This window comes from Aulostomus chinensis, chromosome 5 (genome assembly GCF_037954235.1).
Source record: "Aulostomus chinensis isolate RoL2024-O1b breed Wild chromosome 5, RoL_Achi_v1.0, whole genome shotgun sequence".
Classification (NCBI taxonomy): domain Eukaryota; kingdom Metazoa; phylum Chordata; class Actinopteri; order Syngnathiformes; family Aulostomidae; genus Aulostomus; species Aulostomus chinensis.
This window is the reverse complement of record NC_141324.1, coordinates 9460991-9472990: the sequence shown is the minus strand read 5'-3', so window position 1 is coordinate 9472990 and position 12000 is coordinate 9460991. Positions and strand designations below refer to the sequence as shown.

Sequence of the window (12000 nt, the reverse complement as noted above, 5' to 3'; positions counted from 1 at the left end):
ACACCAGCTCAGCGTGTTTTGATATTTTGGGTGAATTTACTGACGTACTACTGTCACATGCAGGTGTTGGCCAAAATTCTCAGATCAGCAAATATCATGTGACTCCTCCAGGTCGGACCAGGTGCGGACGAAGGTGTGGGTGGCGTCCTGTGGCGTGCTCTCTGCAGCTCTAGCGGTCGTGAGTGGTTTTGGTGTGCTCCTGTTGCTGGGACAGCCTTTTGTGGTCACAGCCGCCTCCTGTCCTTTCATGATATTGGGTAGGTGCAGCCGAGCGTCCATGAGAGGGCAAAGAAGGACTAGGACAGACAGCAGGTCACGGAGTCACTGCCTAATACTGGAAGTACTGCATAACGGCAGTATGCCTCAGCGACAGGTGCCTGTGTGACCTCCAGTGTTGGGCACGTTACTTTGAAAAAGTAATTAGTTATAGTTACTTCTCCCAAAAAGTAACCGAGTTAGTAACTGAGTTACTCCACTATGAAAGTAACTAGTTACTAGGAAAAGTTACTATTGCACTACTTGTTTTTTTCTTTTTGAGTTTAAAAATGTCAAAGAATTAGGATTTTTTTCCCCAAAAAAATCCAGCTGTGGCTGCTTGGACGCGTGGCTCCTGTCCTCCTTTGTTAGCGGCGCTCCCGTTAGCAGCACCTGTTGCTATCACCGTTAGCGGTGTCAGCGGTGTTTCTGGCCTCTAGTTTAGTAGAAGCCAGGGCCGTTGAGAGGAGCTTCATTAAACTGGAGTTGCTGACACTGGACGTTGACAGCCTCTTTGCTCTGGGACGACATGACCTACACTCAACACGTACATTTTGACCTTTAACCTCCACCAAGTTAAAGTAGTGCCTACATTTCCATCTTGAAAACGCCGTCTTCCCCCGTGACTCCAGACTCGCCATCTCTGATAGTTTGAGTGTGTGTGCTGCTGCGTGCTTGCTGGTGTGTGAACACCCACCTGCCTGATGTCTCTGGTTGGCTGAACATGAAATCGTACTCTCTCTTAGCCAATCATTACTTAGGCGCTTATCTTGCCCCACCCTTCCCCTCCCCCTTACCAAAGGAGAAAAAACACGCATTTGTGTGAACCGAGTCGGATGACAGCTTCAGTGAGTGGCTTCAGTAACGGCGTGTTGGTAACGGTAACAGCGTTGTGATGATAAAGTAATTAGAGTACCCGTTACTGAAAACAGTAACGCCGTTTATTTTAACACCGTTGTTCCCATCACTGGTGACCTTTGACCTCTAAATGTCTCAGAGGATGTTTGTATTATATTTGGAGAAAGTTTCTTATGTCAGGTATTTGTTCGTTGGTGGCGTCCCTTTCCCTCAACTGTGACACTCAAGGGTCTGTAAAATAACAGCAAGCTGAAAGCTCAAGTTCATTGCCAGCACTATCATACTTCTGACATTTGACAGATTAAAGAAACATTTTTGCCATTTCTCCTTTGGCTCTGATCCCTCAGGTATTGGACTTGATGACATGTTCATCCTGATCTCCTGCTGGCACAGGACCCGGGTCCTGGACAGCATTCCAGACCGGCTGGCAGACACCTACAGGGAAGCAGCCGTCTCCATCTCCATCACTACCCTCACCGACGCTCTGGCTCTCTTCCTGGGCTACAGCTCGCCCTTCGGATCCGTGCGGGCCTTCTGCCTCTACGCTGGAGTCTCGGTTTGCTTCTGCTCTCTGTACAGCCTCACCTTCCTGGGTGCTTGTATGGCTGTGGATGGGCGGAGGGAAGCAGACAACAAGCACTGGTTCACCTGTGCCAAAATCTCAGAGGACTCACCCCCCGCTGACTCAAAAACCTTCAGTGCCTGTTGTGTTGGAGGGAGCTTCGACTGGACCACAGAGAGGGAGGAGACCAGGCCTGTGGGTGGAATCTACGAGCAGTTCTACGGGCCTTTTCTGACCCACAAACTCACAAAAGTATGTGTGTATGGCATCTATGCCGGATACCTGGCTGTGAGCATCTATGGTTGCTTTACCTTAAAGGAGGGCCTGGATGTCAGGAACCTGGCACTGGACGATTCCTACATCAGGAAGTACTACGATGATCGGACGCAGCACTTCTCTGACTTCAGCTACACTGTGATGGTGGCAGTGAAGCGGCCCTTCCCCTACTGGCACCAGGAGGAACAGCAGCTCCTCCTCTCCTGCATCTCAAAGTTTGAAAGCTTGAACTACGTCAACAGCACTATTGGTTGGTTTTCGTCTTTCCAACAGTACACAAATGCAGCCAATCTTAGCACAGGCTCTCAGGAGGCGTTCCAGGCCCATCTGGCTCCTTTCTTAGAACTCAATTCCCCGTTCAGACTAGACATCAACTGGACTGCCGACGGTCAGATTCAGGCCTCGCGCTTCTTTATTCAGACGCTCAACAAATCAACGATGAAGGACATGCTGATTGGGCTCAGGGAGACAGCGCGAGAGTGTCCCGTTGAGCTACTGGTGTATCACCCCGCTTTCATCTACTTGGACCAGTACACTGTCATCAAGGACACCACCGTCCAAACCGTGCTGGTGGCTGTGTTAGCGATGCTGCTCGTCTCGCTCCTCCTGATTCCCAGCCCCGTCTGCTCCGTCTTGGTGGCGTTCGCAGTCTGTTCGGTCATTGTAGGTGTGACGGGCTTCATGTCTCTGTGGGATGTGAGCCTGGACTCCATTTCCATGATCAACCTGGTCATGTGCATCGGTTTCTCTGTGGATTTCTCTGCACATGTCTCCTACGCTTTCATCTCCAGCTCCAAGAGTGACGGCAACCAGAAAGCCAGGGATGCTCTGGCCCACTTTGGGTATCCCATCATGCAAGGGGCTTTGTCCACCATTCTGGGAGTGGCGGTGCTGTCCGTGTCTGGGAGTTATCTATTCAGGACATTCTTCAAAATCATGTTTCTGGTGATCTGCTTTGGGCTGCTGCACGGCCTGGTGTTCCTCCCCGTGTTTCTGACCGTGTTTGGCGCCTGCTGGGCTCAGCAGTAACGAGGGAACGTCCCATCTGAACAGCCAGTTTTACAATGTAGGTGTTTTATTTTTTTCTTCTGAATATGTCAGCAGTCATAATAAATACTGAAGGAAAAAGAAACCAGATTCAATATGGTTTGATGTTTGGTTACTCAAAGTTGCGTGGAGCGCAGCCGTCGCACCGACTCAGTGGCATTTACACGCTACGATTCAAGCTGTCACGCTGTTTCAGGGGTTTTCCAGCCTCTTCCCCGCTAACCCGCATGCATCACTACTCCACATGGATGGATTTGTAATACAACAGGATGGGGTTTTTAGCATGACATTAGCAACATTTCATGAGGCCAGACAGCATCTGTGCTAATTGCAGGAGAACACTTCCAGAATTTCCAATAACATCTGTTTGATGTCTGCACTGAATGAGTCATACATTTATGCCAAATATACAGTATTTTCTGGGGGATTCTCATCATTCTAGTTCCTCATCCTTCCATTGGACTGCTTTAGCCTTGCTAGCTGAAGCTCAAGCCTCCTGAGAACGTCAAGCACATTCAGGTCACGCTGAGAGGGAGCAGCAGAGCGGACGGCTGGTCTGGGAGGAACCTCCCTCAGCATGAGAGCTTAGTCAGCTGGACCAACTCAGAAACTGAATGGAAGTGTTGGGCTACTGATCGCACCGCAGGGCGAAGATGGCGTGGATTATACTGAACGACGCTCTTGAGTCTGTGTAAATTAGTTTACAGGGTGTAGCTGTTGTTAGCCGTCAGTCTCCACAGGCTTCATGCTAATTATATGTGGCTGGTTCTTTCTGGAGTCACAAAGAAGTGACGCAGGAGGGAAGAGACATTTTTTTTCAAAGAGCTTGAAAAGGACAATAAACCTTGGTTTGAAAGTATCACTGAAAGTTGAACATAATCTTCAAACTGTAATTAGGACAACGCGCAAGACACTTAGCTTGACATGTGATCATCAGGTTGTGGAAACGCCAAACACGGCTCACAAGACTTAGACAACAAAGAAATGTCTTCCTTTTCTGCACACATGTACAAAGCATCAATGGAAAATGTAGAGCTACGCGCACAAACCACATATGTCCCTGCAGTGCAGCTACACACAAGTTCCTATTCCCACGAGCAGAGCCATGTGTGTCAAACTGAGGCAAAAAAAAGAAAGAAAAAAGTTGGTAATAAACAGAATGGTAACTTAACACAGGAATCTCTTCTGAAGTCTTGATAAACACAGGCTGATTGGCTGTGGCTGCACTACGCATGACTACATTTCTGACTGCCACACATTAGCGGTGGTGGGGATGGTGGCTCAGATCCTGCAGACAAACTTCCTTCTCCCCTCGCTGTGTGAGGCAGACAGCTACGAAGCACTGGAGTCTGAGGAGCTGAAGCAATAAAGCAGCAGATAAACACGGACCAGCAGCTCAAGTAAATTAACCAGCAGACCTGCTGGGGCTGAGCGGCAGCTTTGTTCTTCACAATCTCTACACATTACGAGGACATCAAATAGTGCACAAGTGCATTTTCAATTTGTACATTTTACCTAAAGTGCTGGGATATAGTTTGACTTTAAATCCACTTTAACTTACAGTACAACCCTGAAAGGCCACCTTTAAAATACGCAGAGGGGTACATTGGGACACGTAGGCACGATAATTCAGGATCATGAACGTCTCGGGTGGTGGGTCTCAAAGATACAGTGGACGAGTTCGTAAGTACGAACACACACATGAGAGAACAAGTCAAGAGCTGAGCTGAAGATCAGAGCCGGACCAAACCTGAATCTCTCACTAACATTTAGGCCCAACTGCTGTTTTTCTGCATATTTACATTCATGTGTTATTTCCTCTCACCAAGTCACCTGAGCAACGTCCACAAACATCTGTGACGTATGATGAGCCTCGTACCAGTGTCGCTGGAGGGGTAGATCTCTCTCTCTCTCTCTTACACACACACACACACACACACACACACACACACACACACACACACACACACACACACACACACACACACACTCCTATGATGAAATGCATGAAAGAGTTTTAACTTTTGTGACACATGAAGTCCACTTTCAAAGACAGAATTCTGCATGGTGGACAACACAAAGGTGACAGCATGATGATCGTCCCACATCAACACTTAGACTGCGACCTCTGACTCCCGACTGACCCCTGCGACCCCTGAGCTCCTTCACCGCTGCTTTCATCTGGTCTCTAGAGTCTTGCCCTCCAGGACCAGCTGGATCTCTTTGGCATCCAGAGTCTCATACATGAGCAGTGCATCTGCAAGGTTCTTGTGCTCTTTGGCGTGAGACTTCAGGAGGGCTTTGGCTCTCTCGTAAGACTCCTGGAGACAGGAAAACAACTGTTACCATGACAACCGCATCACAGAGGCAACCACTTAGCTGTCATTGAATAGACCACACTGACCTTCAGCAGCACCCTGATTTCATGTTCCACAGCTGCTTGTGTTTCAGGGCTCTGCTCCGTCACGTCAGTGTAGGTCATCACACCCAGCTGAGACACACAGAGGGACACCACCACAAAGCTGTTCACCAGAGTACACATCAACAACCTGACGGCCCAAACGCCGGTTCACTTGTGAGTGTGTGTGTGCGTGTGCGCATGTGTGGGCATCGTGCTCTGGAGCAGCACGGATCAATCGTACCATGCGTGTGCTGGAAATTCCCTTCTGTTTTTCAAGTCAGTTTACCTTTTCACACATTCCAAATCTGGTCACCATCATCCTGGCGATCTTGGTGGCACTGTCAAAGTCACTCGATGCTCCTGGAGAAGATAAACAGATGAACATCCAGATGTGTAAGTAACACTTGTGTGGATGCAGAAACTTAAACCACTGACTGGGAAACCTGATCCTAGTATTTGGATGCTGCGATCCAATAATGTTTCATTCCTAGTGTAACGCTATGGATGGGAGAGCGCTGCTCCTGGACTGAAGGGAGGCCGTATCACTGCACTCCCAAGAGTGCAGCAGTGGAGCCTCTTCCCTCTCAAACGATCTCTGGACGAGGACAAACTTCAGCTCCAACATGAAAGCTCAGTCTTGGTTCACATGATTCTGCCAGCAGCAAAGTTCATTATTGGTTTAACCAGCAAAACTGAAGGAGCTGGCAGAAGGAGGTTTGCTCACGGCTCTTTGTTAATGATGATTGGCTTCGGTAGGCATCGTTCCTGACCTTTGACCTTACAGCCAACTCTAAATGTGTCGTAAAAAGATTCACTGGCGTTCAGAGCGTACTGGAAACGTGGTTACGCTCTGCCTTCTCGTGGAGGCCCTCGTTCTTGAAAAGTGTTTTTTTTTTTAACTTGCCATTTCCATCAACCTCTCTGATGTGACACTCAAAACCCAATCATTGAAGAACAAAAAAAAATCAGCGTCTAAAACGGGAGTCACTCACCGACGCCCAGATTACTGTCATTTTAATGCAGCATGAGTTCAAGCAAGAACTTGAGTCCGACTTATTCAGACTCAACACCCGTGTGAGGACCCATCAGCCACTTCAGGAAGCCCCTTCACCTGTTGTGATGTACTCATGGCCAAATATGATCTCCTCCGCCACACGGCCGCCCATGCTGACGTCCATCTGAGCCAGCAACTGGGAGCGCGTCTCACTCCAGCGGTCGTTCTCCGGGAGCATGGACACCTAGCAAGAGCAAACACCAAGACTGAGTGTTGAAGGGTTAATACCAAATACAATGAAAGCTCAGATATGAGGCGTAAGCTCGAGGTCTCCCTACGTGTCCCAGACTCGGGCCCCTGGGCATGATGGTGGCTTTGTTGATGGGCATGGCGTCTTTGGTGTAGTAAGCTACGATTGCGTGCCCAGATTCGTGGTAGGCTGTGATGAGCTTGTTCTTCTTGTCTATCTCTGCGCTCCTCCTCTCAGGGCCTGGGAGGAAGGAGAGGAAAGAGGGCCAGAGCTGAGCAGTGTGACAGCCTCTGCCAGATGGAACCAGGCGGACCACCGAGACGGGGATTTGTTAACAGAGGTTCACTCGTGCTCACCCATGAGGATTTTGTCTTTCGCAAACTCCAGCTCCTTCATGGTGACCATGTCTTTCTCGTCCACCGCTGCCTTCAGGGCAGCCTGGTTGACCAGATTCTCCAGGTCAGCGCCGGAGAAGCCCACCGTGCCCCGGGCAATGATCTTGGCCTCAATAGCTGCAGAGATGTGGAAAGTCTGCTCAGTTACAGATAATCAGGGTGAAACCCTGTTAAAATGTAGTGACACCAAAACATAGGAGCATTGGCTGCGCTGAATATGAGACAGGTTTACTGTGACAAATCCAGAACTAACTGATGCCAAGTTCACACCTGGATCCACTTTAATCTTCTTTAGGTACAAGTTGAGGATTTCTGTGCGTCCTTTGACGTCTGGTTTGGGGACGGTCACCTGCGTGTCAAAACGTCCCGGGCGGATCAGAGCGCTGAGAGGGAAGATCAGCAGAAGAGTAAAGCGCAAGGCCGCAGCTGTGAGGTTGTAAACATGTCAGCTCTGGAAGACACAGAGGGGGACCTGCCTGTCCAGAGCCTCAGGGAAGTTGGTCGCTCCAATGATGATCACGCCTTCATTTGGTTTGAACCTGTGAATGACACCACGTGTATCCTAGTCACAGTAACTCTGTCAATGAGCAGTACAACAGTTTTTAACTCCACTAAAAAAAGGCAGCTTGGATTCTTTTAGCCCCTGGGCCAGTGTGGTCGTGCTGAACGAGCATGAATAGGAATAAATCAAAAAATCTTCAACTACTTGTAAGGGAGGTGACATGAAAGTGTAAACTGCATCATGTTTTTACGTGGACAAGCACAGGCCAAGAAAATATATATCACTGTTCATACTGTTTCTTCTATCAAAGTTATTATCAAAAGAAATGAACAACATTAAAAAATACATAAAAGAAGAAGATGTAGGTGAAGCAAGATGTCCTAAAACTAGTGTGATGTCACAATGACGACATCTTTAACCCCACCCACAGAAACCTGCTCGCCCTGGCAGCAGCCGTATCAGAGAGCATCGGCTGGTAATGGGGACGGGCGCGTGGTAGCGGGGACTGGGGGATTACCCGTCCATCTCAGCCAGCAGCTGGTTGATAGTCTGCCTGGAATACGGGTGCATGGGCGACTCGATCCTCTTCCCTCCCACACTGTCCAGCTCATCAATAAAGATGACACAGGGAGCATTCGCCTTGGCCTCCCCTGGGAGAGGCAGCAGTACAACAAGACAAAGTATTGCTTGTTAGGACAGATACATGCAGTATTTGTATGTGTACCAAAATACTCAGTATTACTTTTGCTACAACACCTCAGTCATTGAGCTGTACAAGTCAGACTTAACAGGAAAAAGATTAAAGTCCTACTAAAAAGGTTCCTGATGCGGCTGGCTCCCACTCCGACAAACATCTCATCGAACTCGGACCCCGAGGCATAGTAGAACGGCACATCGGCCTCTCCGGCCACCGCGCGGGCCAGCAGAGTCTTCCCGGTCCCTGGGGGGCCAACCAGCAGGACACCTAACAGAGTGATGTGACCACGGAAGACGAAAAATCAGGGACGAATGAATGTGGACAGTGAGTTTACGCATCCTAAAACAAGAGGACTACCTTTAGGCAGCTTTCCTCCCAACACGGTGAACTTCTGTGGGTTTTTCAGGAATTCAACCACTTCCTGCAGCTCGTTCTTCGCCTCGTCCACCCCCTTAACGTGCTCGAACGTCACGTTTTTCAAATTGACAGGATCCACTGCAGAGTCCAGGCCTGTTGTGGTCCGGAACCGCACTGTCCAAAATGGTTACATTAAAGTTCAAAAATCACACTGCATGACACGGTTTAGGAAACAGGCAGTTGATGGACACCCAAATGGCGTTGCACACATCAGTGATTCAATCCTGCAAGTGAGAACGTCCGGTTGTTGTCAAAGTGGTTTGAAACTTTTGTGAACACCGGCAGCGATTAGCTCCCGGAAACAGGCCGGGTTATTGTTGTTGATGTTATTCTTATCATTACAAGCATGTTTGAGGTAGGAAAAGGTCATGAGCAGGTTTAGTTTGGGGAAAAGGAGCCTTTACCTGATATGAAGGGGGTCTTTGAGATCCCGTAAAGCCCAATCAGCAGCAGCACAAACACGATGAGACGAGTTCTTCTCAGAGACTCTGAACACATAGAAACACTTCAATTGTCTTTCATGCTAAAACTGGAGTGGAAGTTAATGGGCTTTGTAGTTTTTCATATTTTGAATTGCAGTAAAATCAAATCAGGTAGGGGTGGGGGCCAGAAAAAGTTCCTCTACAATAGCCTGCCTTGCGTGCGCTGTGTGAGGGTTTGGGCTTTCAGGAACCCTTCGGCGAAGCCCCTTTTAAAAGCATCCTGCTGTCCGTCAGGTATGTTCCTGTTCTTTGACAAGCTGTCAAGACTTTCCACATCAATCCCCTTGTCACGGTTCAGGAAGCCCTGCAGGGGGGGCAGGATTTGTCAGCAGGAATCAGAGCCAGTACGGTAATCAGTTTTACAGCATCAGGTGATCTCTGCGGTTAGTGTGTCACTGTCATCAAAAATCGCTGGATATTTCTTCAAAATTCAAGGCACCATGAAAGGCTGCACTGCACCTGCTTGCTCCAAACTTTCTACAATTATAAAACTGTCATTTTCAGAGGCTTCCTGTACAATCATGGTCTCGGGTAGCATGGCAATACTCACTGGTAATAATGTGTACTTCAAACTTGGATGAGGCTTTACCTTCAAAAAAGAAGGTTTGACCCCCTCAGGATGCAATCTTCTGGTTTTGCTCCTCAAAGTTTTAAAGCCTCGGCTTTGGACCCACACTGGAAACACACACACGCTCAGGAGGACTGTTGATGGGCTTCCAGTTCAGCGAACTTTACTCTTCTATTAGCAACTTAAAACAGCACGGCAACACAGCTGTGAGACCACTCACTGATGCTTGTGGTTCAAAGTTACCTGGATTGTGTCGTAGCTCTCTGCAGAGTGAACGGAGAGGGGACGGGTGCTGGCCCGAAAGAGCTGGAACCGGCATGGAGCCGTGTGAGAACCCTTGGAACACAAGGAATGTGTGGTTACTGTCACTGCTCTGAGACCTTCAGGAGAGGACGCTTCCAACGGCGTCTCGCTGACGCGACAGGTGCAACAGTTAGCAGGACAATTATTGGTGGAGTGAGAGAAGTGAATTAAAGCCACTCTCTTCATGCATGGTTACAGTCAACACTGACTGTTGTAAGTTCATCTTCACGAAACCACGTGACTGTCGGGGGTAGAGTGAACTGGAGGTTAAATGATCTTTATTGATCATTGATTGGTGAGTTCTTTTTATTAAATGTCACAGCGACAGCTTCATGTTTGGACTGATGGACATCACCACAGGCTGTCAGAGACGTGAAGTTTTAAATATACACTAAAAGTTCCATCAACTAAATAACTGAGAGCTTCATCAGCATTTTTCTGGAGGCACTAAAATCACACCAGACTGGTTTTCCACCTCTACTAACTGGTTTCCTGCACAGCTACAATCAAAAGAGTTACAAGTAATACAGCATCAGGATTTTATTCCTCTGTGATTTGGCACTGACACGGTGACCTTTGACCAACGACATTTTTCAGGTCGTCCTCGAGTCCCAGCGGATGTTAGTGGCTAGTTTGGACAAAGTTCCTTAAGTTACAGAAATATTGCATTTAAGTGCAGTGCCACTGACTTTGACCTCCCAACAAGAGAGGGTTTTCATGTCATCCTTACAGGGCCATGTTCGAAGCAGCAGTTCCCTCCAGGAGTTCCAGAGACATCGTGCTAACAGGACTGGGACACATTAACAACCCGAAAACACCAAAACATTCTCACCATACTTATTGTCAAAAAAGGAGTGTGTGGAAACGTGGGACGTCCTCCAGAATTTCGGACCACCAATACCGAATGAGAGTGGCATTTCCTGTAAATCGAGGCGTGGCAACACACTGTTCACCAGCTCATCCAGCTGCTGTGCTCCCAGGTCCGACAGGCCGAGCTCCCGCAGGTTCCACATGACCTGCACATACACACAATTTTCTTTTAGGAGACGTTTATGATACCTCCTGACAATGATCCTGGAACACGCTTTTATTAGTGTTGCAGAGCTTGGACGTGTGAAATCAGCCGAGGGCATCGCTCATGATGCCATCTTTGCCCATGAGTACCTCTGGGTGGTGGAGCTGGGGGTCTGAGGCATGCTCCGGGGGGAGTCTTGCTTTTCTGGTGGCACTGCCGCTGCTCCCCACAGAGCTCTTCAGAGAGTGGAGGACGTTGAGGAGGTGACTTAGGGGTACAGTCACCTGGGACCACACGGAAACACAGCGAGTGAAATGTTGTCATTATCAAGAAACCTTCACTGCAATGAGACCCACACGCACCTATCATACTGTACATTGAATAATCCCAGATTCATACGGTACATTGAATAATCCCAGATTCATACGGTACATTGAATAATCCCAGGGTGTAAATAGGCAGGTGTAGTCGCTGCTGCCATGCCGGTTGTCTGGACCCACTCCGGGTCGTTAGCGCCTCTCGACGGTTATTAAGTCGCCAGACAGAAACGACGGCACGATGGCGGCTGAGATGGAGGTGACGATGTTTCAAATGGTCATTTCAAATACGAAAGGCCGGCACCAGTGGGGGTGATTAGCGCTCGGGTGAAGGTTAGCGAGCTTGCTAGCAGGCTCAAGTTAACGGGAGTCGAAGCAAAACAACAACAAGGAGCCTGCCGTTACCGGGAACCAACGGTTACCTGAGGCTGGACGCTCGTTGACAGGGAAAACATTTCTACGTTTACAGAAACAAGTCGACCAGCGAGTCCCGCCAGTATCCCTGAGAGTTGGACGTCCCGGTTTCTGTCACTTTTACTTTTTGTAGCAGACGTCGCAGCAAGTTTGACGTAGCACGGGCCGGATGTGACGTATTTGATGTTGACAAACATTGTGTCCCTATCGAAATGTGTTCCGTCCCAACTTGAGTTCCGCATACCAG

At 48.6% G+C, this 12000-nt stretch overlaps 2 protein-coding genes across 3 annotated transcripts; one reads left to right on the top strand and one right to left on the bottom strand.

Annotated features, from left to right (window-relative positions):
- Positions 1-1078: 1078 nt before the first annotated feature.
- On the bottom strand, positions 1079-11918 carry LOC147261120 (ATP-dependent zinc metalloprotease YME1L1-like). 2 transcript variants are annotated; one of them, XM_086203009.1, is made up of 18 exons: positions 11762-11918; positions 11172-11306; positions 10840-11023; positions 9948-10040; positions 9687-9811; positions 9290-9440; positions 9059-9142; positions 8595-8768; positions 8352-8504; positions 8058-8190; positions 7515-7577; positions 7309-7421; positions 7000-7155; positions 6732-6883; positions 6511-6637; positions 5686-5759; positions 5403-5489; positions 1079-5319 (listed from the first exon to the last, which is right to left on the bottom strand). In XM_086203009.1, the coding sequence occupies exons 1-18, from the start codon at positions 11792-11794 to the stop codon at positions 5176-5178; spliced, it is 2181 nt and encodes a 726-aa protein (XP_086059135.1). In that variant the 5' UTR covers positions 11795-11918; the 3' UTR covers positions 1079-5175. The 2 variants fall into 2 exon arrangements, with proteins under 2 accessions (XP_086059135.1, XP_086059136.1); XM_086203010.1 differs by having other exon boundaries at positions 9726-9811.
- Positions 1478-3075, top strand: LOC147261121 (patched domain-containing protein 3-like). The gene has a single exon (XM_086204854.1). It carries the CDS (start codon positions 1478-1480, stop codon positions 2978-2980), a length of 1503 nt encoding a protein of 500 aa, XP_086060980.1. The 3' UTR covers positions 2981-3075.
- Positions 11919-12000: the final 82 nt, after the last annotated feature.